The sequence below is a fragment of the Megalops cyprinoides genome, chromosome 1 (genome assembly GCF_013368585.1).
Source record: "Megalops cyprinoides isolate fMegCyp1 chromosome 1, fMegCyp1.pri, whole genome shotgun sequence".
Taxonomy (NCBI): domain Eukaryota; kingdom Metazoa; phylum Chordata; class Actinopteri; order Elopiformes; family Megalopidae; genus Megalops; species Megalops cyprinoides.
In genome coordinates this window covers 7289733-7314442 of record NC_050583.1, presented here as the reverse complement: position 1 = coordinate 7314442, position 24710 = coordinate 7289733, and the positions used below count along the sequence as shown (strand labels likewise).

Sequence of the window (24710 nt, the reverse complement as noted above, 5' to 3'; positions counted from 1 at the left end):
GATACACACTATATGGACAAAAGTAACATATATTTATACTGAAGAGGTCCGACATCTCCGGGGGGGTCCCAGAACGTCTCTGATATAATTTCCAAAATCTGTCCTGTCAGCCATGCATCGTGTGTAATTGGTACTTGCCGTTCTCGCCATGTGGAACAGGGGGGTAGGACGCCGGCTGCTGTGTCATCCCAACCCATGCGAGCATGACGGTCAGCGAGGGTCTCTGTCGGTGCTGCTCTGGCTGCTCCCTCGGCCACGACATCACTGTGCTCCAGGCGCAACACAGAAAGGGGTTTCTGTGCACTACAGTACTCTGTACTGCAAATGGGAACTGAACCCCGGTCCATAGTCTGCCTCATCACTGCTGCATCAACAAATCAACCCATCTATAGCGTCACACACATATAAATGAATAAATATTAGCAGCTTTAATACTCATTAAGCAGTTAGCTGCTTATCTTAAAATAGGAAACAAGAATATTTCATTGGTAATACGCTTGATATAACGCTAACTACACACCTAGGGGTTGCACAAAGTAGGCTGGAACTTAGCTATGTGTCTAGTGGCATGCTTCTTCGCCTCACTGAAACATCCTCTGAAACAAGCCACTGCAAAGTTTTATATAAAAGTTACATATATGTATGCCATTCATGCAGCCCAACAGCCATCAATTCCAGCCCTACATCTTAAAAGCAATTTAGTAGCCGCTTAGTGCAGAACATATATTTAAGAAATAGAAAGAAACCTTTCCTGTGCTCATAGCTGTAACTATGCCATCAAGAATGGTCAAGGCTCAAGTTGAGACATCATGGGGTGAACACTTTACATGGGTGAACTAGGGGATTCCTGCTGCTTAGTAAATGCAGACCAGTGGTTCACTCCTCTTTCATAATAGCAAGACAATGCAATCACGGGAAGTGGTGACATTTCCAACAGTTCTGACTGATTATTTACCCCTCCCCACCGCATTCCTTTGTAAGTTTTCCAAGTGTGGAGTAGCCTTATGGTCTTTTTCTAGCAGTAATGATAATGGGATTAAGCTCTACTAAACTACACGGGCTGTTTTCGCCTTCTGTGTAGTCACTACTGTTTTTAAGAGGACATTCTGTCACATTAAAATAAAGTGTGAGCCCAACACGCCCCCCCCCCCCCCCCCCCCCCAAAATAAAAAAAAAAAAAAAAAATTCACTCCTTTCTCTCACTGACAGTGGGTTCTCACTGCGGTGCATTCCTGCGAAATCAAACCGGGCCGGGTTTCATCCGAACGAGATGTCGACACACTGAAGCAATCGCAGCTGTCCGTCACAACGCTTTTCACCCGGGTCTTATTTTCGTGAATTCTGCACCATCAGAAACCGCGGAGCACGCGATGGCCACAGCATTCCTGTCAAGTGCTTCCAGGCCTGTTTCTGAAAGCTCCCCCCAAGTCTCACTCACAAAGAATCAACACAGAGCTGTCTGTTGCACACAGTTTATTTAACAATATGGTATATAAGTAAGAAATGAGTTTTTTTACCAGTTTATACAATGATTTATTTCTTTTTTCCTTATATTTATAGTATTTTGTTTAATAACTTGCATGATTTACATTAGAGAAAAAGTTCACCCTCAATTCAAGTTTTGTGTAAGAGGAACGAGGATTGGTAGCAAAACTCCCTTTCTCTACTCAAATCAGCAGTCAGTGATCACCTCTCCTGCTCATCTTAGGGATCAATTCTTCTTTTTACATATAGGAAATTTCAGAGAATTCAAAGGAGAAACAAAGCAACAATTTTCTACATCTGCAAGACAGAAATTCTGGTTCCAAGCCAGTGAGATGTCTGTGCTGAATGAATCTGAAGGTTTTGTTTTTGTTCATGGTTTGTCTGGTGTATGTGTGTGAGTGTTGAGTGTGTGAGCAATAGTCTAGTTTCTATCTATACAAATGAACACTTCTCCTCACGTGGACTTCGATATCAGGAAAGAAAAGGAATTCCCCCAGAATGCACATCTTTCTGAAAAATGGTACAACGTCAGAATGCATTTGCCAGGAATGAGGAGAGAGAAGAGAAAACCTGGTCTAATTTCCAGACAAATTATTTTACAGTTTCTCAACACAAAAAAATGCTTTAAAGTTTGCAAAGGTACAAAATAAAAAGTATGAATAATATAATGAAATAGTTTTGTAAATTTTCTTTAAAAAAAAGGCATGAATTCATACCAGAAAACAATGCAAAAAGAAAAAAAAATAATAAAACAACAAAAACACAGGGACCGTACCTGGTCCGAACCAAAAAATATATTCTTTGTGATTTATTCTTTTTTCTTTAAACAGCATTTTTTTAATCCCTCGACTTCTAGGAAGAAATAGCAGTCCACTGGGAAACACATTAGCATTCCCTCGCATTGTTGAATTTTTTTTAATTCTTTTTTTTTTTTTTTAAATTTGCTTTCAACTTTTTACATGTCAGTACAAAAAGTTCTCAGAGAAAAACACGAAGAGGGGCCCAGAAAAGGGGGTTGGGGCGGGGAGAGAGCGAGTGTTTTGTCCGGAAATGCTACAATCCTTCCACAAACTTCTCCAGCGTGTCCCCCGTGGTGTCGCCCACCATGCCTAAGTCACTGGCCAGCCCGCCACGGCCCGGCGTGTTCAGCTGCGGCAGCATGGCGCTCTGCTCGGGTGCGCCCAAGTGTCCCTGCTCCATGGAGTTGGGCATGGGCGTGGCCAGGCCGGGGTGGGGCGAGCCGGAGTGGGGGGGCGGGGCGTGCTGCGGGGAGGGCTGGGGCTGTATCCGGGGGGAGGGGCTGGAATGTGGCGGCAGCGCCTGCTGCTGTTGTTGCGAGGGCGGGCAGGGGGACTGCACGGGCGCGGGCGAGCGCACCTGGTTGCCGAGCGCCGTGGCCATGGGCTGGCCGGGCAGGTGCGCCCCCTGGGGCTGGCCGGAGAGCATGTGCGTCTGGGGGCTCATGGGGCTGGGCTGGGCCGGGGAGCCCATCTGGGGCTTCAGCCCCGCCTGCTGCTGCTGTTGCTGCTGCTGCTGCTGCTGTTGCTGCTGCTGCTGGAGAATGCGCTGGTGTAGGAGGTTCTGAGACCCGTCCAGGCCCATCTGCGCCATCGGGGGGAGCTGCCCCATGGGCCCGCTGCCGCCCTGCTGCATGGCCAGCTGCTGCATGCGGAGCTGCGAGTAGCTAGCCGCCGCGCCGCCCTGTCCCTGGGGGAACTGGCCATGCGTCTGAGGCATGCCGCCCTGCTGCTGCTGCTGCTGTTGCTGCTGCTGCTGCCGCGCCAGGAGCTGCCGGCGGTACATCTCCTGGAGCTGAGGGTTGGGGTTGTGCCCGGGGTTCATCAGCTGCCCCTGCGGCCCCATGGGGCCCATGCCCTGGGGCGGGGCCTGCTGGGGCTGCTGGGGGGGCATTCCGGGCCGCTGCACGGCCCCCGCCTGCATGGGGGCCAGGCCCTGCAGCCCGGGCTGGGCCCCGTGCATGCCCTGCTGCTGCTGCTGCTGCTGCTGCGGGGGCTGGCCCTGGTTGGCCTGGTACTTGGCGGTCCGCTGCTTGATGAAGGCGGCCATGAGCTGGGGGTTGGCCTTGAGGATGTTGAGCACCTGCTGCTGCTGCTGCGGCGAGCTGGGCGACTTGAGCGTGCGCAGCAGGTCCTGCAGCGCCGTGGGGGCGATGGCGCCGGGGCCCCCCCTCTGCTGCGCCTGCTGCGAGGGGCCCTGGCCCACGCCCGGCATGCGGGGCTGCTGCTGCTGCTGCTGCATCATGGGCCGCTGCATGGTCATGGCCTGCTGCTGGGCCGGCTGGGGGCCCTGGGGCTGCTGCGGGGCCATGGAGGCCTGCAGAGGGGGGCCCTGTGGCTGCTGGGCCTGGGCGGCCTGCATGGGCCCCTGGGGGCCCCCGGGCCACTGGCCGGGCTGCATGGCCTGCATGACCGGCGGGCCCCGGGGCCCCACGTGCATGCCTGCCTGCATGGGGCCCACCATGCGCTGCTGGTGGCCCATGGGAAGGCCGTTCATGTTGACGCGGTAGCTCTGGTGCTGCTGCTGGGCTTGTGCCACCCGCTCGATGTGCTGCGCCATCTTGACGGCGGCCAGCGGGGGCTGTGGCTGCGGCTGCGGCGGGGGCTGCGCCGGCTGCGGGGGCGGGGGCAGGGGCGACTGCTGCTGGTGCAGGGGCGAGGCCTGTGGGCCCGGCTTGCCCTGGGAGGCGGGCGGGGGCGGCTGGCCGCCCCGCTGGGCGTTGGGGAATGCGGGTGGCATGACGCCCGCGCCGGGAGTCTGCGGCTGGGCCGGGGCGGGCTGCGGCGTCTGTGGCGTGTTGGGCTGCTGGTGCGAGGTGGGCGTGGTGGGCGCGGCCGGCGGGGGTGGGGACGGCAGGCTCTGCGGCATGCCCCGGCCCTGCATGGTGGCCATGCGCCGGCGCATCATCTGCGCCTGCTGCAGCCGGTGCTGCAGCTGCTGCTGCCGGAGCTTGTGCTTGATGTTGAGGCAGAAGGGCACGGGGCACTTGTTCTCCTGGCAGTGCTTGGCGTGGTAGCAGCAGAGGGCGATGAGCTGCTTGCAGACGGGGCAGCCGCCGTTGGTCTTGCGCTTGCAGCCCTTGGTGTGCTGCACCACCCGCTTCATCTTCTGGCAGGAGGCCAGCGAGCAGTTGGCGTTGCGGCACTGGCAGGCGTGCACCAGCGACTGGATGCAGCGCTGGATGCTCAGCCGCCGGCTCTCCTGCGGACTCTTGGAGGCCTCGCCGCTCTGGCCGTTGCTGTCGTCGTCCAGCCCCAGGCCCCACTTCACCATCTGGTGCTCGTGGCCCTTAGTGTTATAGCAGTTAATGCACAGGTCGAAGTCCTGGTAACACACAGACAAGAAGAAACACGACCAATGAGTGCCAGGCAGCAAGCAGCAACAAAGCACTAAACATTCACACATTTCCCTCTCGCTCTAACACAACTACAACAACGTCTGCACGCCACAGAGACTGCTGGCTGGTGCGTCCAGACAAAACATCCACCAGACAGATGATGAGCAAGCCACCTTTGTGCGGCGGCTCCTGCGCGAACCGCCACACCTCTGCAGCAGCAGAGCCGGCGAACGGCTCAGTCACCGGGCGCTTTCCTGACCACAGCGCGAGGCTAGCCTGCGCGCCGGAATCGCTCGCAGATCGAGGGGCGGTTAAACGAGGAGGGGGGAGGAAGGGGGGCGGCGGTTCCGACCTCGCAGACGGTGCAGTGCCAGCGCGTCTCCACGTGGTGCTTGCACTCGTTGCAGGTGTAGACGAAGCGGTCCTGGCCCTGGTTGTGCAGCTCCACCAGCATGCACATGGTGCTCCACTTGCAGCGCCGCAGCGAGGAGAACTCCCAGTGCTTGTCCCGCGCCAGCGTCAGGAAGGCGTCCCGCCCGTCCATCAGGTCGCACGTCAGCAGGGGGTCCGGGTCCAAGATGGGCGGCAGCGTGTTCACCATCGGGCCCGAGTGCAGGTGGATCACGAAGAACACCTGCGTTTTTTTGGGGGGGACGGGAGGCACCGGTCAACGAGGCAAGTTCATAAGACCACGAAACTTCACTGCAGTTCTGTGCTGGGGTGCACAGTAAGAGGTTTCTCAGCTGCAGATATGAGCCACACACCGCACTACATTACATTATTGTCATTTAGCAGACACTCTTATCCCCAGAAACATAGAAAGGTTAGAATTTTATCTGTTTATAAAGCTGGATATTTACTGAGGCTATTCTGGATTAAGTAGCATGCCCAAGGCTTTAGCAGCAGTGCCCCAGTGGGGAATCAAAGTGGCAAGCTTCTGGCTCCTAGCCCTGCTCCTCACCACTACACCACACTGCTGCCCTACAGCAGGGGTACATCATGTGACACGGTAAAGCTGAGGATCATGGGGTGGAATCCAAAGGTGGGACTGGCCTTCCCTTTTAAGGAAGCTGTATTATCTCAGCTGCCTCACATTCAGATCTAGCTGTGCCAGCGAGTTACAGAATGAGTGTGAAAGATGCATGCATTATTCATCACCCTGGAGTAGTCCATCCGCTTTATGAAAGAATGAATATATTCCATTATTTATACGATTAGCGTATGCACTTCCTCAGTATCCATTCATAAAACTGGACACTTAAAGAAGCAGGTTGGGTTGGGCAGCTTTCTTAAAGTTACACTAGCTGTGTCCCACTCAGGATTTGAACCGATAACCTTCTGGTCACATGTTGAGCTACTCATCCGCGGCGCTGTGCCGTACCTCCTTGTGCTTCTCCATGGTGGCGTAGAGCTTCTGGGACAGGTCGTTGGCCACGGTGGGCATGCCCGGCTTCTTCTTGTTGGCTCGGCTCAGGCTGCTCTTATTCTTGTTGGTCTTCTTGTTGTTCTTCTTCTTGGCGTTCTTGCTGTCGCCCGGCGTCCCCTGGGGCGAGACGGCGAAGACAGGAGAAGCACAGAGGTGACAAAGTGGCACTGGCGTCACAGAGAGCGTGCGGCAGGAGGAGGCGTGGGGAATAAGGCAGAGGCGGACAGATGTGGCCGCGTGGGCGTCCTGTAAGTGTGTGTACATGAGTCTGTAGCTGATTATTTGTTTTGTGTGTGAGAGTGTAAGTGTCTAGTGGATGTGTGTGCTACATGTTTGTGTGTACACGTGTGCATGTTTGAGTGTATATGCATGCGAGCATGACTGCGTTGACTCCTGACCTCCGGCGTCTCGCAGGCCGCCGTGTTCTCCTCCTTCTTCCTCTCCTCCTCCTCCTGCTCCAGCTCCTTGATGCTCTCCTCCAGCACGTTGGGCCAGAAATCCCCCTCGAAGTAGGGCAGCTCGTTGGCGCTGGTCAGCCGGTCCTCCGTCGCCTGCTTGAAGATGTCCTGTGGAGCACAACCCGCGCCGCAGCGTTAGCCGGGAGGGAGGCGGAGGAACGGGGCGCTCTGGTCCTGCAGCAGCACTCTGCCCCAGACACACTCAGCCCACCCTGCAGTCGATACCTTCCATCACAGCACCCAATCAGAACGGAGCGCTCATCCCCATAGCGCTGTAATTCACATCAATGAGTGGCGGCAGTGTCGGTGACGCTCTAACAGGGGATCCCGCAGGCAGCCGGAGGCGGAGACCCACCTTGTAGTCGTGCAGGATCCTCTCGGCGAAGGCCTTGTCCAGCATCTTCCTGTACCACTCCTGCAGGCGCTTGGGCTTTGGGATCTTCTGGTCGGCCGGGTGGCAGTGGAAGATGTAGTCGTCCCCCTCGCTGGGGGGGCAGGCCCAAATGTGACCCGTCACGTACCTGCACGGGACAGGCAAGGACAAAGGTGACATTATTTCCCCTAAGATATACGTTTTAAAGATACAAACTGTCCTAGGTTCTCTTCTTTGGCATAATACTGCCTTAACATTAAGACCAAAAGCATTCATATTACAATGAAATTCACACAGGCTGACAGCAAGGCCTGAAGAGATACATTGACTGTACATCGCTCTATGCAGTCACCGGATGTACGGGGCTGATGTGAGGCTCGGAGCCTGAACATACCCAAGTTTCTTGACGTATTCCAGGTAGCCGATCAGGATTTCGTGATAGACTGCGGTCCGCAGTATCCGAGGTTTGAAGAAGTGAATACTGTCGAGGTATGATATGTACACCCGTCTGTGGGAGAGACAAGAGGAAAAGCAGAAGAGTCAGCGTTTCGCAGCGCAGAGCCAAAGCCAGGCCGGATGCCTGCTACGGTACGGTACCTGGTGTTGGGGAAAGGGCACTCGGAGCCGTACTCCTGGACGTGCATGCCGAAGAAGCAGACGTCCACGCCGTCGATCTCCTCGAAGGCGAAAAGTGCTTTGGTTCTGTAAGGGAAGCTCTCTGCCATCTCGCCCGTGTCCACGAACCTGTGGCGGAAATCCAGGTGGATTGTGGGAAAATGAGAGCGTGAAACATTTGCGGCCTGAACTGCGCCACCGCTTTCAAAACGAAGTGACAGCAGCAAATGGTTCCCTTTATGCCACACACTCTGGCACTACTGAGCACCACCTGCTCTTCAGGGACAAATACTTTGTTATCGTGCGTCTGTCACTTTTCCATTGAAATAAAATATAGTAAGTGACTGTAATAAAAACACCTATGCCAACAAGGATGGGAAATTCTGATCATTCCAGAAGCACTTTCAGTGAAAAGGAAAGGCCGTGTGGGTGAGGGCTTATCGGCCAATACAGAGGCTCGTAGTTTTTATTCTCATAGGGCAGCTGCAGTGGAGAGCCATATGTTGCTCATACGTTGTAGTCCAGAAGGTACAGACGAGAGATGAAAGCGCACAAAAAGTGACACCTTCTCTCTTTTCAGAACACTGGCGGAATTTACTTTTCGCTCCCTGAAAGCTCCATGTGTTCACTGTGCTCAAATCCCGTAAGATGCACCCGCACAAGAGGGAAGGCAACAGGAATCTGCACCATTACGCAAAACCCTGCTTGATGTACAGTGGCAATAGGTGATCACTGGTCAGAGAGGTTTACTGAGAATGCAGATTTCTGTGGCTTTCTGCTTCTGTCTGGATTCACTCTGCCCCCTCTGAACAGAATGAAACCATATGTACCCTTCAGAGTATGTGGCAGCACCATGCCACTTAAAGAAAATCGCTTCTGAAACATCCAAATGTCAGCTCTCCTTTCTATACAAATGTTGAATAGATAGAATTGGGACAGCGGATGCCGCAATTTAAAATGCAATGATGTACAGAGAATGGTGTAGCAGCCAAGACAATTAATTACAACTGATGCAGTTGTGTTGAGATCGGTTATCAGACTGTACAAGTGTACAGCTGAGAGGGTGGGGTTTACCTGGCTTTCATCCCAGGCTTGACCTCCACCGTCTTGTCGGAGCTGGCTACCACTCGCACAAACACCTCCCCGGCCTCCGGGTGGTTCTGCCTCTTCAAGTACTTGTTCACCCGGTCCTCTATGTACATGCCCAGCCTGGTGGTCTGTAACCCTGAAACACAGAGACACACACACACACACACACAGGAGCACAGTCCATTAAATCAGGTCACACCCCAGGCCGAGCTCAGCGGGAACCGCGACTGATCCCCACCAGCAGAGCCGGCGGGAGACATTACATTTATTCATTTGGCAGACGCTTTTATCCAAAGTGACTTACAAGTGAGGTACAATACAACACAACACAAGGGAAACACCATGTAGAGTCAATGATATTAGAAGCACTACGTGACCAGGTTGCAGTGGTTGGCCAGGCAAGGTACAAACTAGCAGGTAAAGGTAATGAGACAAGGGAACTGGGGGGTTTCCCTGTCCAATCCTGCGTGCACATCTCTCAGCAATACACCAATCAGCATCGACCAGTACCAGGGCTGCAGCCCGGGAGGCCCACAGTCATTAACTTACGTCAGCCATACCCCCACTTCCTTTAAGGGCCGGCTGGCAGGGGGGAGGGCCCGCGTCTTTCTCTGGCAGTTAAAGCCCATTAAATTGAGAACAGAAGGATCTTTTGGAGCACTGACGCTGGACATTACATATCCATGTGCCCCTGCCAGGGATTCAAAATATAATCCATGCTTTTGGCTCAACTGAGTTGAATCACTCTGGAGGACTAAGGACTGCATCTAAGGGTCCACACAAACACAAATGCACACACAAACAAACACGCACGCAAACCCCAAATCGAAGGGTTACTATCGAGGATTAAGACCAGCGAAAAATTAAATTAAAATAGAAAAGCCTGCTTACTTTTGGCAGAAAACTTGTTCTCCTTCCGCGTTTTCCCACTCTTCTTCAAGCAGTTATCACAGACGAATCTGTCGGGGGAGATTAATTGCTTCGTTTTTTAAGATAAACAGGATCAGCGGTGACTGCAGTGTCCTGAGCCATCAGGGCTGCCCTTGCTGTTGGACAGAAGCGCACTAATTAAACCCACCCTGTCTTAACTCTCTCACTGAAAGCCCAATCAGAGCATTTTCAACCACATTACTGCTGTATTGGCTGTTACAAGGTGTAACTACCTGAATGGTTCACTATATTTTTTGCTACACTATATTATACTCCTGCTGCAGTAATTACTGCTTACAGCTACAATAATTTATTGGGGCAGTGTGGCATAGTGGTAAGGGCTAGTAACCTTGGTTGCTGGCAATGTAAGTCGCTGCTGATAGGAATGTCTGCTAATGACAACCACGTAACATAGTGTTTTGCTGACAACTTTCATTTGTTAACTGTCTTGTTTTTAACTGACATATCCTCCATTCATAAACTCTTGAGCTTTAGTTTGACTATTTCCTTTCTTCCCTGCTTTAGTTACCTGTCTTGTTTTTAAACTGACGTATCCTCCATTCATAAACTCCTTAGTTTTAATTTGACTATTTCCTTCCCCGGTTACAGACCCACGGTGCTGGAAAGCTTACCCCGCCGGCCAGATGACTTCATAGTGGAGCACACAGATCTGATGCATCTTGCGCCCGCAGTCTTTACACTCCACAAACCTGCAGAGGACAGACAGGGGAGAGAGACGTCAGGCCAGAGGACAGGGCGAGGGGCGACGTCAGGCCAGAGGACAGGGCGAGGGGCGAGGTCAGGCCAGAAACAGGGCAGGGGCAGGGGGCGAGGTCAGGCCAGAGGACAGGGCAGGGGCAGGGGGCGAGGTCAGGCCAGAGGACAGGGCGAGGGGCAGGGGGCGAGGGGCGAGGTCAGGCCAGAGGACAGGGCGAGAGGCGGGGAGGGAGGAGCTCCGCGGCAGCTGCGGCGCATCTCGCGGTCAGAGAGCAACATCAGGCCAGAGGACAGGGCGAGGGGCGGGGAGCTCTGCGGCGGCTGCGGCGCATCTCGCGGTCAGCGAGCGATGCCAGGCCAGAGGACAGGGCGAGGGGCGGGGAGTGAGGGGCGGGGAGCGAGGAGCTCCGCGGCGGCTGCAGCGCATCTCGCGGTCAGCGAGCGACGCCAGGCCAGAGGACAGGGCGAGGGGTGGGGAGCGAGGAGCTCCGCGGCGGCTGCAGCGCATCTCGCGGTCAGCGAGCGACGCCAGGCCAGAGGACAGGGCGAGGGGCGGGGAGCGAGGAGCTCCGCGGCGGCTGCAGCGCATCTCGCGGTCAGCGAGCGACGCCAGGCCAGATGACAGGGCGAGGGGCGGGGAGCGAGGAGCTCCGCGGCGGCTGCAGCGCATCTCGCGGTCAGCGAGCGACGCCAGGCCAGAGGACAGGGCGAGGGGCGGGGAGCGAGGAGCTCCGCGGCGGCTGCAGAGCATCTCGCGGTCAGCGAGCGACGCCAGGCCAGAGGACAGGGCGAGGGGCGGGGAGCGAGGAGCTCCGCGGCGGCTGCGGCGTATCTCGCAGTCAGAGGAATCCTTAAACTGGCTTTTCTGCTTTTCCGTAACGATTCGCAGCAGTATGCACAATCAGAGGGCAGGAGAGCCTCGGTCTTCCACCATACAGCCTTTCTCCTGACGGTTAGCCGAGTGCTTGCTGGCTGTTGGAGGGTGAGCGGGGAGGAGGGGTGCGCCAACGCTGTCGCGCAGGAAGGGGGGGGGGCGTTGGTGCAGGAGGCAGAGGACAAATATTCCACCAGCTCCTCTGCACTTTCAAGCACTCCAAAGCAAGCAGTTTTGCAGTTTCGAGGGAGGCGGGGAGGTGAAACTACCATTTTCAAGTAATTCTGTGTCATTCACCACAGTTTTTTTTTTTCTAGATACAACTGACAAAATGTTAAACTGCCTAACGTTTGCTCAATGGATTCTTCACATCTTCTGCAAGAAGTACATCTCTGACCTAGCAGATGAAGCGGCAGGTACAATCCCTGAAACACTGTAACCTGCGTGCACACCAGGTGGCGCTGTTTGACACAGACCAGGTGCTCTGACAGTCCCTGGCAGAGGTGGATTGATCTGAGGGGAGGGAGATGGTTAGAGTGACGCTGTGCGCACCATAAAAATAAAGGCTGGCCTTTACTGAACAGGGTAACACAGCCACGCTTCAGGAGGTTTAACGGCAAAGAGTCTCCCCGGACGAATTCCCCGCAGACAGAGTGAACTTTATCTTTGGCGGAAGGCCAAAATGAACGGCCGGAGTTTTAACGCCGCTCGCTTCCAACGGCGGCGAACACTTACGGCTCGGGGTCCAGGGTGTCGTTCTTCTTCCTCTCAAACTGGTCTTTAGATATCATGCTGGATGGAGAAGGAGGGGAGGGAGAGTTAGCACGTCGCGCACCGAGCTGCTCACGCACATAGCTGTTATCACCCTGCAGCTGCACTGAAACCCTGACAAAATGCCTAGCTGGAGGCATCTAGCACAAGGAAAAAGCACAGCGCTTAAACAACGTGGTGGGGAAAGGGCTTTGACAAGTATTAAAATAAACCAACACTGTGTAATTTACTCTGTAGTCTAAATAATAAAACAGTCAGTTGCTCAGGGTTAACATAAAAAAAGATTACAACGGCTGAAACTGCATACAAATTTTTGTCAGCGACGGCCCGATTATCACTCATTTAGCTTGGAGAAGCGGAGGCCATCAGATCTCTATGTTTTCTCTCTTCCACACACAAGGCATTTATAAATCGGTGACAAAAAATGGGACAGAGAGCAACAGACCTCTTAAAGCCAATAAATATTTACATACAGCCTGCCAAAGGTAGCATTAATGCTCTGAGGCAGCAACAAGTCCGGATGAATTAAAACAAACAGGCCAAGCGCCAATCAAGGAGAGAGAGGGGAGGCCAAGGGGAGGGCGAGTCACTCACGTCTGCGGCTGGGCGGGGTCGTCTCCCAGGGTCACGCTGTTGCCCTGGATCTCGTTGAAGCACTTCTCGCAAAAATGATACCTGCAGGAAACACGACCACAGTCAGAGACCGTGGATCCCAGAAACAGGAGGACAGGCTGAGTGAGGTGCGGGGGAGCAGCCAAATCGGCACCGACGCCTCCGCAGCTGTGAGACCTCGGCGAAGATTTCACTCCAAACCACAAAGTATGCATGACTGTTGATGGGGGGGGGGGGGGCAAAAACTCAGGGGTGCTTCAGGGCCTGAGCCGCACAGCCAGTGCGACTTCATATTCCGGACTCGCTTTGCGTTCCTGCTGACAGAGGGTGGGGTGAAAACCCCGGGTTTGGCCCGTCTCAGCCCGGTGACTGCCATGGCTGGAGCTGATGAGGGCTGGTTACACAGTTAACGGCCATCTACACCCCCCCCCCCCTCACATATCCCTCTGCAGCCGTCTTGTATGCAGAACTGGGTGGAACGCAATCCTGTTTGTGTGGCAGTCTGTCAACTGACACCTATTCGTTTTCATTTTCAGGGTGTCAAGAACGAATTGAGAAACAAAACAGCATGAAAAGCAGTACTATTCAGAGCCCCGAGGTGCGAGAGTAGCAAAAAAATAACTGCGCTGCATTACGTATCGAATGACCGTAATGCAACTGTTTTTTTTTGACAATGGAATGCAAATTCAACTGCAGTTGCAAAGTCTGAACAGCAGGAGGGGCAGGGGAGCACATTCTGCACTAGTGTGCTGGTACGCGCGCCGCTCAGCGTAACGCATAACATCGCCGAGCGCAGCCTCCATGCAGGCTGGACATGGGAAAGCGTTTCTGTCCACTGTCTGCACGTAACGTCACCCTGTCGTCGCTTTCCTTTCAATGGCGGGGTGTGTAAACCGAGACGAGCTGGGGAAACGATACCTGCAAGATTCATTACAGCCACTGAGCTGCACTGGTTTCCACCTGGTCCTCCAACACTCTAGCTAATGTCATATCTCTGCTCTGTCACAGGCAGTGTGGGTGATGTGTGTTTCAACCCCCTTCAGTAATCTGTCCTGAACATATTAATCTACAGCATATCGATTCCTGTTGTGTTAGCTGTAGTAGGTGAACTGTCCCCCGCACCCTCTTACCTGTTCTGGTAGCTGTAGTAGGTGAACTGTCCCCCGCACCCTCTTACCTGTTCTGGTAGCTGTAGTAGGTGAACTGTCCCCCTCTTACCTGTTCTGGTAGCTGTAGTAGGTGAACTGTCCCCCTCTTACCTGTTCTGGTAGCTGTAGTAGGTGAACTGTCCCCCTCTTACCTGTTCTGGTAGCTGTAGTAGGTGAACTGTCCCCCGCACCCTCTTACCTGTTCTGGTAGCTGTAGTAGGTGAACTGTCCCCCGCACCCTCTTACCTGTTCTGGTAGCTGTAGTAGGTGAACTGTCCCCCGCACCCTCTTACCTGTTCTGGTAGCTGTAGTAGGTGCCGTCTCGGGGGATGGTACACAGCTGTTTCCCATAGCAGCACAGAGTTTGAGGTGAGAACTCATACTGTTGAGAGAGAGGGACACAGAAGTTAAAGGTAAAGGAGGGCAGAAAAGGCTGATATGCTGCTCATTCAATAAATTACACAGCAGCTGCACCTACTAACATCTTATCGAAGGTGTGCTCTAGATCTACTGACAGCATAAGTAAGCTGTGTTCTAGATCTACTGACATCATAACTAAGGTGTGCTCTAGATCTACTGACATCATAACTAAGGTGTGCTCTAGATCTACTGACATCATAAATAAGCTGTGTTCTAGATCTACTAACATCTTATCGAAGGTGTGCTCGAGATCTACTGACATCATAACTAAGGTGTGCTCTAGATCTACTGACATCATAACTAAGTTGTGCTCCAGATCTACTGATGGCTTCAGTGAAACGTGTTCTGGATCTGATGGTTTGCGGGTTCGAATCCTAAGCATGACATCACTCGTGCCAGCTCAGCTAATGAGCTTTACATCCATAACTCATGCAGTGAAAATGCAAGCATTACAAGTTGCTGTGGCTTCCGCTCAGCAGATAACCGCGCGTCCCGCTGGGCTGAGCTGGGAGGCTGTTGTGTATAACAGGCCTAAAGACTCCGACATCTCATTGATTAGCTGATGACAGTCGATAATACAGAGCTAAGCCTTCATTCAGTCCCTCTGCTTCAGAGTAGCAGTGTTACAGACCCTGCAAACCCTGAGCGAATTGTACCAGCCCCTTCGCCACCCTTCCCGCTCTCTGCCACACCCCTCCACTCCCTCTACACTCCTCCCTCTCTTCCCATTACACTCCTCTACACTTTCCCTCCACTCTACACTTCTCCGCTCTCCTCTGCACCCACACCTGTCTACACCACTCCTGCCCTCTTCCACATCCCTCTCTTCTCACAACTCTACACTACAACTTTCTTTCCATACTATACTCCTCCTCTCTCCTCGACACCCCTCCCTCTCTCCTCGACACCCCTCCATCCTCCACACACCTCTCTGCTTACTACACTCCTACCTCTCTCCGCAGTACACTCCAACCTCCACATTACACTCCTCCTCCTCCTCCTCCTCCTCCTCTCTCTTCCCTCCCTCCCCTCCCTTTCTCTCTCCTCACCTTCCTGCCGCAGCAGTAGCCCAGGCCCTGCATGACGGGGTCGATCTCCTGCTCGAACACCTCGGCCAGCTTGGAGCAGTACTTGTAGACGCGGGAGGTCTTGCGGTTGTAGAGCCAGGCGTTGTTGAACATGAGCCAGACGTCGTCCACGTACTGCCAGGGCTCCTGGTACTGCCCCGTGTCCAGCTTCCGCTTGATGGTGGACAGGTCGATGGGGTTCTTCACGATGTCAAAGTAGTCCTAGGTGCAAAAGGACAACCAAATGTAATCACAGAATATCCCAAATATTTCTTCAACACGGAACCCCAATGGCAGACTACGTATGAGACCAAACGGGATAACTTCGGAGCTCTCTGAAGCACTCAAAACTCCAGAACAGAAACCAAGCTGAACATGCAACGAGCAGGTAAAACGTTGAACCAATTTTTAAATCCAACTGTCAACAGGAATAAGGTAACAGGTAATAAGGTAATGTACCTGACATTAAACCCAGGGACAGCTTTTAGCTGGACAACCTTACAAGAGGAACAGATAGAATAGCTGGCACATCCAACCAGTCATTTCTCTCCACAGTAACCCACAAACGTGCTCGGCCTCTGTGATGGCGGGGGTGGTGAGCGGTACCCACCGGGATGCCCAGCAGCATGGGGTCCACGGGCTGGCGGAAGGGCAGGGACTCGGGGTCCTGCCGGTACAGCGACTCCAGCGTGGGCATCAGAGCCTGCCGCAGCTCCTCCGGCTTGAAGACTGGCGGGAGGAGGGAGGAAAGGCAGGGTGCATTATTATTCAGTTTACGTTACATTCTTGTCATTTAGCAGATGCTCTCATCCAGAGCGACTTAAATACATTATAAATTTTAACATGGTATCTGTCTACATAGCTGGATATTTACTGAGGCAATTCTGGGTTAAGTGTTTTGCCCAAGGGTACATCCCCGGTGGGAAATAAAACCAGCAACCTTTCGGTTATGAGCCCTGCTCCTTACATCCCACATTAAAACACCAAAGCTGCTACAGTGGGGGGGAAAAGGCATTTTAACACACAGTCAAACAGAAAGCTAAAGGGCACAGCGAATGAACTCTGAATGAATACGAACAGTTTCTGCATGAATGAATAACCTTCACATCTAACACAGGACTGCAGTTCAATTCAGATGAACTGTATGGACTGTACACAGACAGGGGCTCATCATATTGGCGTATTAGTAATCTTGCAGTTTCAGATGTAAAACGTGTTTTTTTAAACATTCTCACTTTTCCTGCGAGACTGGGAGGGGGAAGTGGACGCGGTCGTGCCGTTGGCCCCGCCTTCCTCCTCCTCCTTTGACTCCGTCTTCACGTCCGCCTTCTTCTCCTCCACCTCCATCACCTCCTGCTTGGGCTCCTCCTTCTTCACTGACAGCGAGCCTCCGTCCTCCTCAGACTGGAGGAGCACACACACACGCACACGCAAACAAACAGGAGCTGAGCACCCCAGAAAACACGAACACAGTCCTCTCAAATCTTACTCGCCAACACTACCAAAGGTCAAAGGTTAAAGGGCCAAAGGTTACACGATGAGGAGAGAGGAAGAGAGGCACAGACGAGAGATGAACAGGCCGGGCCCTTCCAGGCAGACACACCTCTGTTTTGGTGTCCATCTTCATTCCCCCGGATTCGAAGTCCTGATCTTTGTCCCGGGCCTCGGTTTTGGGCTCGGGGACGGGCAGGTCGTGCACGGCATGCTGGGAGTTCACCTCGGCACTGGTCACGGAGGCCGGGGTGGGGACGCGATTGTCCATGCTGGCTGCCTTCTGGGACAGCTGCGGAGGTGAAGGGGGGAATAGACCCGTAACAGACACATAAATGCCCAGTAACACCACTGTCTAAGGCGGTTTGAGGCACAACACGCCAGCAGTCAATTCTTTACAAACTTTCCAATATACTCCTGTGAACAAATACTCCATCTTTACTCTACACTCCTGTGAAAATAATACATCCAACACGGCTTCTAAATTCTCTTTTAAAACGGAGCATTTCTAATTAATAGAATTAATGCTGTACTGACAGATCAACAGACAGGTTTATCCAAATAAGGAATCTCAGAGCCTGCTAAGGCCCTCGGCTAGTGAACCGACCCAAACGACGGCAAACAAAACCAATGAGTTCAGCTATCAGTGAGCGAAACACTACTAAACTGCCACGTGTCAGGGCGGGCGGGTCTGTCCAAAGGGGACGGGGGGGGGGGGGTTGGGTGGGCTCACCGGGGTGGTGGGCGGCTGCGGTTGGGACTGGGCGGGAGGGTCCAGCTGGGGCGTGCGAGGCTGCGCCGGGGCAGGGCCGGGCGGGGTACCCTGCGTCGGGGTGGAGCCAGGCAGGGTCCCGGGCGTGGGGGTGGGGGTAGAGGCGCGGCTGGAGGGCTGGGCCTGCGGGGGGGTGGGGTGCTGCAGCTGCTGGAGGTTAGCGGCCGCGCCGGAGGCGGGCGGAGGCGTGGCGCGCAGAGGGGGCTGGGTAGGCAACTGCGGGCCCAGCGAGCCCAGAGCGTTCATGGGGAGGTTAGCGTTCTGCTGCTGCTGCTGCTGCTGCTGCTACGGGGAGGGAGAGAAGACATGGCGGCTCCGTTACTAAACGCTACCCCCTCTGCGGGTCCCAAAACAACACCCCCCCAACGTGCACCTGTGTGAGAGCACTCTGTGTGCCCGTTCTCCTCACCTGTGTGACGGCGTTCTGAGCCCCCTGCTGGCTCAGGCTAACATTCACGTTCATGGCTCCGGTGGAGGCCGGGAACTGGGACTGAGGCATGAACTGGGCCTGATTGGGCGTCTGCCCCACCATGTTGTTGGCGTGGCCTCCCATCATGCCTTGCGCCTGGGGCATTCTGGAGGGGGACATCCCCATCTGGGAGAGGGAAAAAAAGGCACATTGCTACTCACTATTCCGCTCTTCATTTATTCCACCAAGCAATAGCCACCACGAACACATTGCCTTTACCACTAACCTCTCCCCATGAATTTACAGCTGGTAGAAAGAACAGTCTGCACAAAAACCACTGCCCTGACTTACAATGTAATAATACATTACATTATTGTAATTTAGCAGATGCTCTTATCCAGAGCAACTTATATAGATCACAGTTTTATACAGCCTGATATTTACTGAGGCAATTCTGGGTTAAGAACCTTGCCCAAGCGTACAACAGCAGTGGTCCAGCAGGGAATCAAACCGTCCTGCTCCCTACCATTATACCACACTGCTGCATGTAATATCTGGCATGCAGGTAAGATCCCTTAAACAGGGATAGCGGTGAGTCCAGAGTGGACAGTCTGCCAGCGTTGGCCTGGCCCTCACAAGCACAGGCAGGGGGGAGGGGTGTGGCCTCCTCTGGTTCCTCCTCTCTTACCGGTGGGACGGAGCTCATGTTCATCTGCACGGGGTGGCTCATTGGGGAGGCGGCGCGGGGCCCCATGGGCGCCTGGGACATCTGCACGTTCTGCATCTGCATGGGGCTGAACTGGTTCATTCCTGTGGGGGGGGAACACATACACACACGCACAGAGAGTCAGAGCGCAGGAAGCAACAGTCAGAGGCCTGCTAACTGAGTATCACCCAGACGTGCATGTTCAGGCTGTTACTGGGAGGCTGATGCAGCACAGGGGGCTGTTCTGTTAAAGCCTGGTGTTTCCCCAGCACCTCAGCACATTACAATCATTTACTATGACACATTTCCTCCACTACAGGAAAAGAAAGCTTTAGTGGAAATGATCTGCTTTACAGCAGCCGATCTACAATCGCATCCTAACGCTGACCGCTCTGAAAGAACATCTCTGCTCCTGCTGGTGTGCCGTTCGACCACTAGGGAGGCCAGAGACGCACCCACCCATGACTACTTTTGACGTGCGTGTTCGCGGCTTGGTTACTTGGGACACTTTACTTAAAGTGTCCCAAGAAACCAAGCCGCAAACACGCATGTCAAAAGCAGTCAGTAAAATCATGTAATCATGCTCAGCTGGCAGCTAGATACACACGCAGCAAAACCTGAAAACGCCAATACGGAAGAGCTCTTCGCACCCGTTTCCCACTGCAGACCTGGAACCAGAATGAGGCTGACTGAAGCAACACAGCATTACTGCCCCCGCCACAGACAGGTCACGTCGAACGCTGGGGGCAGACTGCACTGACTTCGGTCTAACCAAGAGGGCGACTCTACATTTCCTCTCTCCGGCGGCTGCTCCTTCGCTGTGATCAGCGTTGGCCTCGTGCTCGTTTCTCAGTTTCCCTTCTTACTGCCACGGCTCCTGGCCGCAATGACAGCAGTGTGCTTTATGTAGTGCTAGCAGCTCATAAGCAGCTGTAACGCTAGCGGGCCACAAACACAACGTCATCGCGAAAAAACCACCTGGACCCTGACGCAAGCTCTCCCCTGGTGAAGCAAAGGTGTGTTTGTTTCACATAATACACAGGTCATAGCTTCGGTGTAACTCTACAATAAACAGTGTAACTGAAACCCCTGGACATGCAACAGCGATGCAGTGCGTTAATCAGGCAGTGGCCTTGGCCTTGTGTGTGGTGGTGTGGTGGGCGATGCAGGGTGTGGGTGCTGGAGGTGCAGCCCGGGGGGAGGGGGTAGGGGGTGGACAAATACCTTGAGAAACTTGCATGCGATTCATGATCTGATTTGGCACATTGGGCATAGGCACAGGTCCATCTGAGGAAGAGGAAGAAGAAGAGGAAGTGGAGGAAGACAAGAGCCGGGGGGGGGAAGAGAGCGAGAATTAGAGGGCGGAGCCAAATAAGACGCGCATTCACAACCCCCCCCCCCCCCGCCAGAGATCCAGGGAGGCCCCGATGCAGGTGCGCGGGTCCACGCTTTGAACGACCCCCATGTTTCGGACACCCCCCCCCAGCGGTACTCACTCGGGGGCCTGCCGGTCTGCGCTTGCCCCAGCGCGCCGGGCTGGGAGAGGCCCGGCTGCTGGCCCCCCGGCGCGTTCAGGGGGGCCTGGTGGATGATCTGCTTCTGCAGCCGCGACCGCCGCTTCTCCTCCAGCTCCTTCTGGATCTTGTAGATCTTCTCGGCCAGGAAGTGGTAGTACTCATCCTGCGGGGGAACGCGGGAAACGTCAGCAGCTGGGAGACGAGCGCTGGGACCACAGGCGCGTCAGCTACAGGCACGTCAACTTCAATAAGTGCTGTTATTATTAGCCACACATTCACTCCCTGGGCACCGTTTTGTGGGTTAGTACATTTATTGTTGCGTATAGTTTTTAATGTATTAATTTCATAGGGTGAGATCCCGCATGATAAATTTCCCTGAGGGACTCTTCTTTGGTCGGTTCGTCCGTTCGTTCAGGCCGTACCCTGCTGTTGGCAGACTCGTACATGTCCCCCTCCACCTTGCGGGCGTAGGCCACCAAGTTCTCCATGCGCCGGTCCTTCAGGGCGGCCGGGTCTGGGGTGGGGAATATGGCTTGGACTCTGCAGTGGAGGAGGTAAAGGATTAGATGACATTACACTTGCACATATATATCACACATACACATACAGTGGAGAGTACAAGTTTTTGGAGAGTGAGGGTTCATGGATTCCATACTGGACTGTGTGCCAACAGTCAATGATCCATACAAACAAAAAAAAAAAAAAAAGACTTCTACCCTCAAAGGTTCTCTGTGATTTGTCAAACTAGTGATTCAGTGATAACGTAGCAACACATCATAAGGTCCATGAAGCTTCACTCTCCTACAAGAGACACAGAAATCTCTCGGGGGAGTAACACTCACAATAAACCTCATTTCTACCACAGACACAGAAGTATCTCTGGGGGAGTTTAACTCACAGTAAGCCTCATCCCTATCACAGACACAGAAATCCCTCTCAGAGAGTATAACTCACAATAAGCCTCATCCCTATCACAGACACAGAAATCCCTCTGGGGTAGTAACACTCACAGTAAGCCTCATTCCTATCACAGACAAAGAAATCTGTCTGGGAGAATATAACTCAAAGTAGGCCTCACAGGCACAAAAAGCCCTCTCAGTAGGGGAACAGCACTCACAGCTAGCTTTACTCTCCCATCACAGGTACAGAAATCTCCCTGGGGGAGTTTAACTCGCAGTGAGGGGTAGCACTCACAGTTTGTGCACCAGGTGGTTGCGCAGGTCCTGAGTGACGTGCTCGTGCCAGGCTTTCCTCACCCCGCTGTTGGGCAGCGGCGCGGCGTTGGGCAGACTTCCCATGTTGCCCACGCCAGGCACGTCCGACATCAGCTGGCTGCGGGAGACACACACCGTCTTTCCTCAGCCACTCGGTCATTCACAGAGGAGAAGCACTGGCAGAACCATACAGAGGCAGCGTGCTCTCTAGGGCTAGGCTATATCCAAAGCTTCCTACCATCGTACTGCTCTGGGGGAAAAAACCCCTCACACGTTACATTACATTACATTACGTTATTGGCATTTAGCAGATGCTCTTATCCAGAGCGACTTACAATGTTATCCATTTGTACAGCTGGATATTTACTGAGGCAATTCTGGGTTAAGTTCCCTGCCCAAGGGTACAGCAGCAGTGCTCTAGTGGGGAATCGAACCAGCAACCTATCGGTCACAAGTCCTGCTCCTTAACCACTATGCTACACTGCTGCCCCATGCATTATTACAGTCACTGGAAGAAGGAGGATTCCCTCTTTACATTATTTACACTACGCAAGGCTACCCTGAATGAACAATGAATCTCAAGCTTTCGTTTTCGGTCTCAAAAGTTTCATTTTTGAATCGCATAAATAACTGCAGGGCATTCATTAGACACGCTGAGCTATCGGCCCAACCCGAGCGTTCTCTTTGTAAAATCGTGTAACAAAAGAGCAGATTTGCATTAAATTGCCTGTTTTTCCCCTGATAAAAAAAAAAAAAATTCCCTCAGGAATTAAAAAAAACAGTTCTTTTTAGGTGACTGATGAAAAAGCAGGGTCTTTGGAATGTGAATATGCATACATATGTTTGTGTATGTGTATATATGTATGTATATATATGTAAGTAAGCATGTGTCTATAGGAGTGTATATGTGTTTATATGTATGTAGGTGTGTGTGTGAGTGTGAGTGTGTGTGTGTGTGTGTGTGTGTGAGACTGTGCGTGTGTGTGTGAGTGTTTTTAGTGGGACAGTGCCCGGCGCTCAGACGCACTTGTTGGCGTTGAGCGAGGACGGAAGAGAGGAGTCCGACTGCAGGCTGGCTTGCTCCGACGTGGGCACACCCATTCCCCCGCCCCCGAGGTTCATCTGGTTAGTGCCTGCGGGGACAAGGAACGGACACACACACAGGCTGGTTAGGGGGACCGCCCCGCGCACACACAGCTCCAGAAATAAACTGACATGCTGAAACGCTGCTATGTCTATTATGAACATTGTCACAACATTATTATATTATATAATGTTCATATTACATTATGGTTCATACTAGGTCTACTATGCACAACTGTGTCGTTTTCCTGCCGTTTCACTCTGCGGGTTTTTCCAGCAAGTTCTTTTGCGCTTTCTCGGTCTGTGTGAGGAAAGACAGGGCCTTTACCGAGTGCGTTGACTGGCCGCAGCTGCTGCGTCTGCGCAGAGGGCTGTCCGGGGACCTGCGCCTGCGTCTGCGTGGCCGGCTGGTTGCCGTAGGGCAGGCCGAGCGCGGCGTAGGCCCTCTGCATGGAGCTGGGGTCGATGGGCGTGGTGCTGTTGATGGTGGCCGTGCTCTGCTGGCCCGTGCCCACCGGGCCGATGGAGTTCTGCAGCCCGGCGCTCGGGGAGCTCAGCATGGCTGCAGGAGCAGAGAGGGAGTCAGCGGTAGAGTGGCGCACTCGCACACAGACAATTACACACACGCAGGCACGCTCGCATACACGCTTATACACACACACGCTCACGCAAACACACAGGCACGCTCGCATACACGCTTATACACACACATGCTCACGCAAACACACAGGCACGCTCGCATACACGCTTATACACACACACACACACACGCTCACGCAAACACACAGGCACGCTCGCATACACGCTTATACACACAGGCACGCTCGCATACACGCTTATACACACACACACACACACACACACACACACACACACACGCTCACGCAAACACACAGGCACGCTCGCATACACGCTTATACACACACACGCTCACGCAAACACACAGGCACGCTCGCATACACGCTTATACACACACACGCTCACGCAAACACACAGGCACGCTCGCATACACGCTTATACACACACACGCTCACGCAAACACACAGGCACGCTCGCATACACGCTTATACACACACACACTCACGCTCACGCAAACACACAAGCACGCTCACAGGTCTACACAAAATGGTATGCACACACACACTCACGTGCGCACACACACACATATATATCCACGTGTGCATACACATTCACAGGTATACAAGCATGCGCCCACACACATGTACACGTTCTCTCACACACATATGTACGTATACACACACACACACACACACACTTTACACACACTTTACACACACACTTTACACACACACTTTACACACACACTTTACACACACACACACACACATACACATACATACACACATACACATACATACACACATACACATACATACACACACACACACACAAAGCAACTGCTAGGGAACATATAGAATTACAAGACAGAGTGTTCTGTCCAACGACTTTTTTCGTTCAAGACCCGTTCAAGGTGGTGTCCTGAATGGCCGCTTTCACAGGGACCCTGATGTTCCAGAGGGCTGCCGTCACACATTTAGAGGCCGATTTGTGACACTTCACAGTGCAGCACGCATAACTCTGGCAGGACAAGGTTAAGCTCTCAACGGCCGACCGAATGAATCTGCTGCACAGCTTGCATTGTTCGCCCTCTATGCCTGGTCACATGCTGCTCTCCTAACAGCAAACCGCACAAGTAAAGCGAGTAAATTACTTCATTTGAACTAACTGTTTAATCAGCTGGACTTTAAACTTTATGGAAATGGAACTGCGGAGGCATGAACTACTGATAACTCTGTCACGCCTACCCCAAGTACGCTAAACCCCTGCCAGCGTCAACACAAATTTCCAGTGTTAATTACTCTGGATCGCCTGGATCCCATTGGCCGCTGAGATTACTTTCTCGTTTGTATTGGCGGGCTGAGCTCGACCCGTCTGATTTCGCGCTCATAAGCCGTGCTTATGATGGTCTTTGGGAGGCTGTTCTGCAGCTGTGCGCTGCTGAAGACCCCGTCTGAGAACGGGCAACGCAGAGCAATCAGCACTTAGCAACAGGGTCCCAGCTGCGCGGCACTCTCAGCCAAACCGAACGGCAGCATCAGGAATGGAAGGCAATCACATCTTAAGGCCAGCTCTGGCGATGATCACAGGCATAGAAGA

At 53.3% G+C, this 24710-nt stretch overlaps 1 protein-coding gene across 3 annotated transcripts in view; it reads right to left on the bottom strand.

The window, feature by feature from the left end:
• Positions 1-2367: 2367 nt before the first annotated feature.
• LOC118785675 (CREB-binding protein-like) overlaps positions 2368-24710 on the bottom strand; it is a 60929-nt gene continuing 38586 nt past the window's right edge. For 2 of the 3 annotated variants that reach the window (XM_036540911.1, XM_036541646.1), the window contains exons 6-31: positions 22861-23094; positions 22477-22582; positions 21430-21567; positions 20658-20775; positions 20215-20398; positions 19943-20005; positions 18701-18822; positions 18013-18198; positions 17565-17888; positions 16944-17123; positions 16576-16744; positions 15951-16069; positions 15323-15562; positions 14147-14235; positions 12688-12768; positions 12058-12114; positions 10364-10441; positions 9693-9760; positions 8787-8937; positions 7695-7841; positions 7492-7605; positions 7080-7245; positions 6665-6832; positions 6222-6383; positions 5193-5474; positions 2368-4827 (exon numbers count right to left, since the gene is read on the bottom strand). In XM_036540911.1, the coding sequence (XP_036396804.1) occupies positions 2539-4827; positions 5193-5474; positions 6222-6383; positions 6665-6832; positions 7080-7245; positions 7492-7605; positions 7695-7841; positions 8787-8937; positions 9693-9760; positions 10364-10441; positions 12058-12114; positions 12688-12768; positions 14147-14235; positions 15323-15562; positions 15951-16069; positions 16576-16744; positions 16944-17123; positions 17565-17888; positions 18013-18198; positions 18701-18822; positions 19943-20005; positions 20215-20398; positions 20658-20775; positions 21430-21567; positions 22477-22582; positions 22861-23094 (6035 nt within the window). In that variant the 3' untranslated portion in view covers positions 2368-2538. The remainder of the gene's footprint in view (positions 4828-5192; positions 5475-6221; positions 6384-6664; positions 6833-7079; positions 7246-7491; positions 7606-7694; positions 7842-8786; positions 8938-9692; positions 9761-10363; positions 10442-12057; positions 12115-12687; positions 12769-14146; positions 14236-15322; positions 15563-15950; positions 16070-16575; positions 16745-16943; positions 17124-17564; positions 17889-18012; positions 18199-18700; positions 18823-19942; positions 20006-20214; positions 20399-20657; positions 20776-21429; positions 21568-22476; positions 22583-22860; positions 23095-24710) is intronic. The other variant, XM_036542483.1, reaches the window with a different exon arrangement.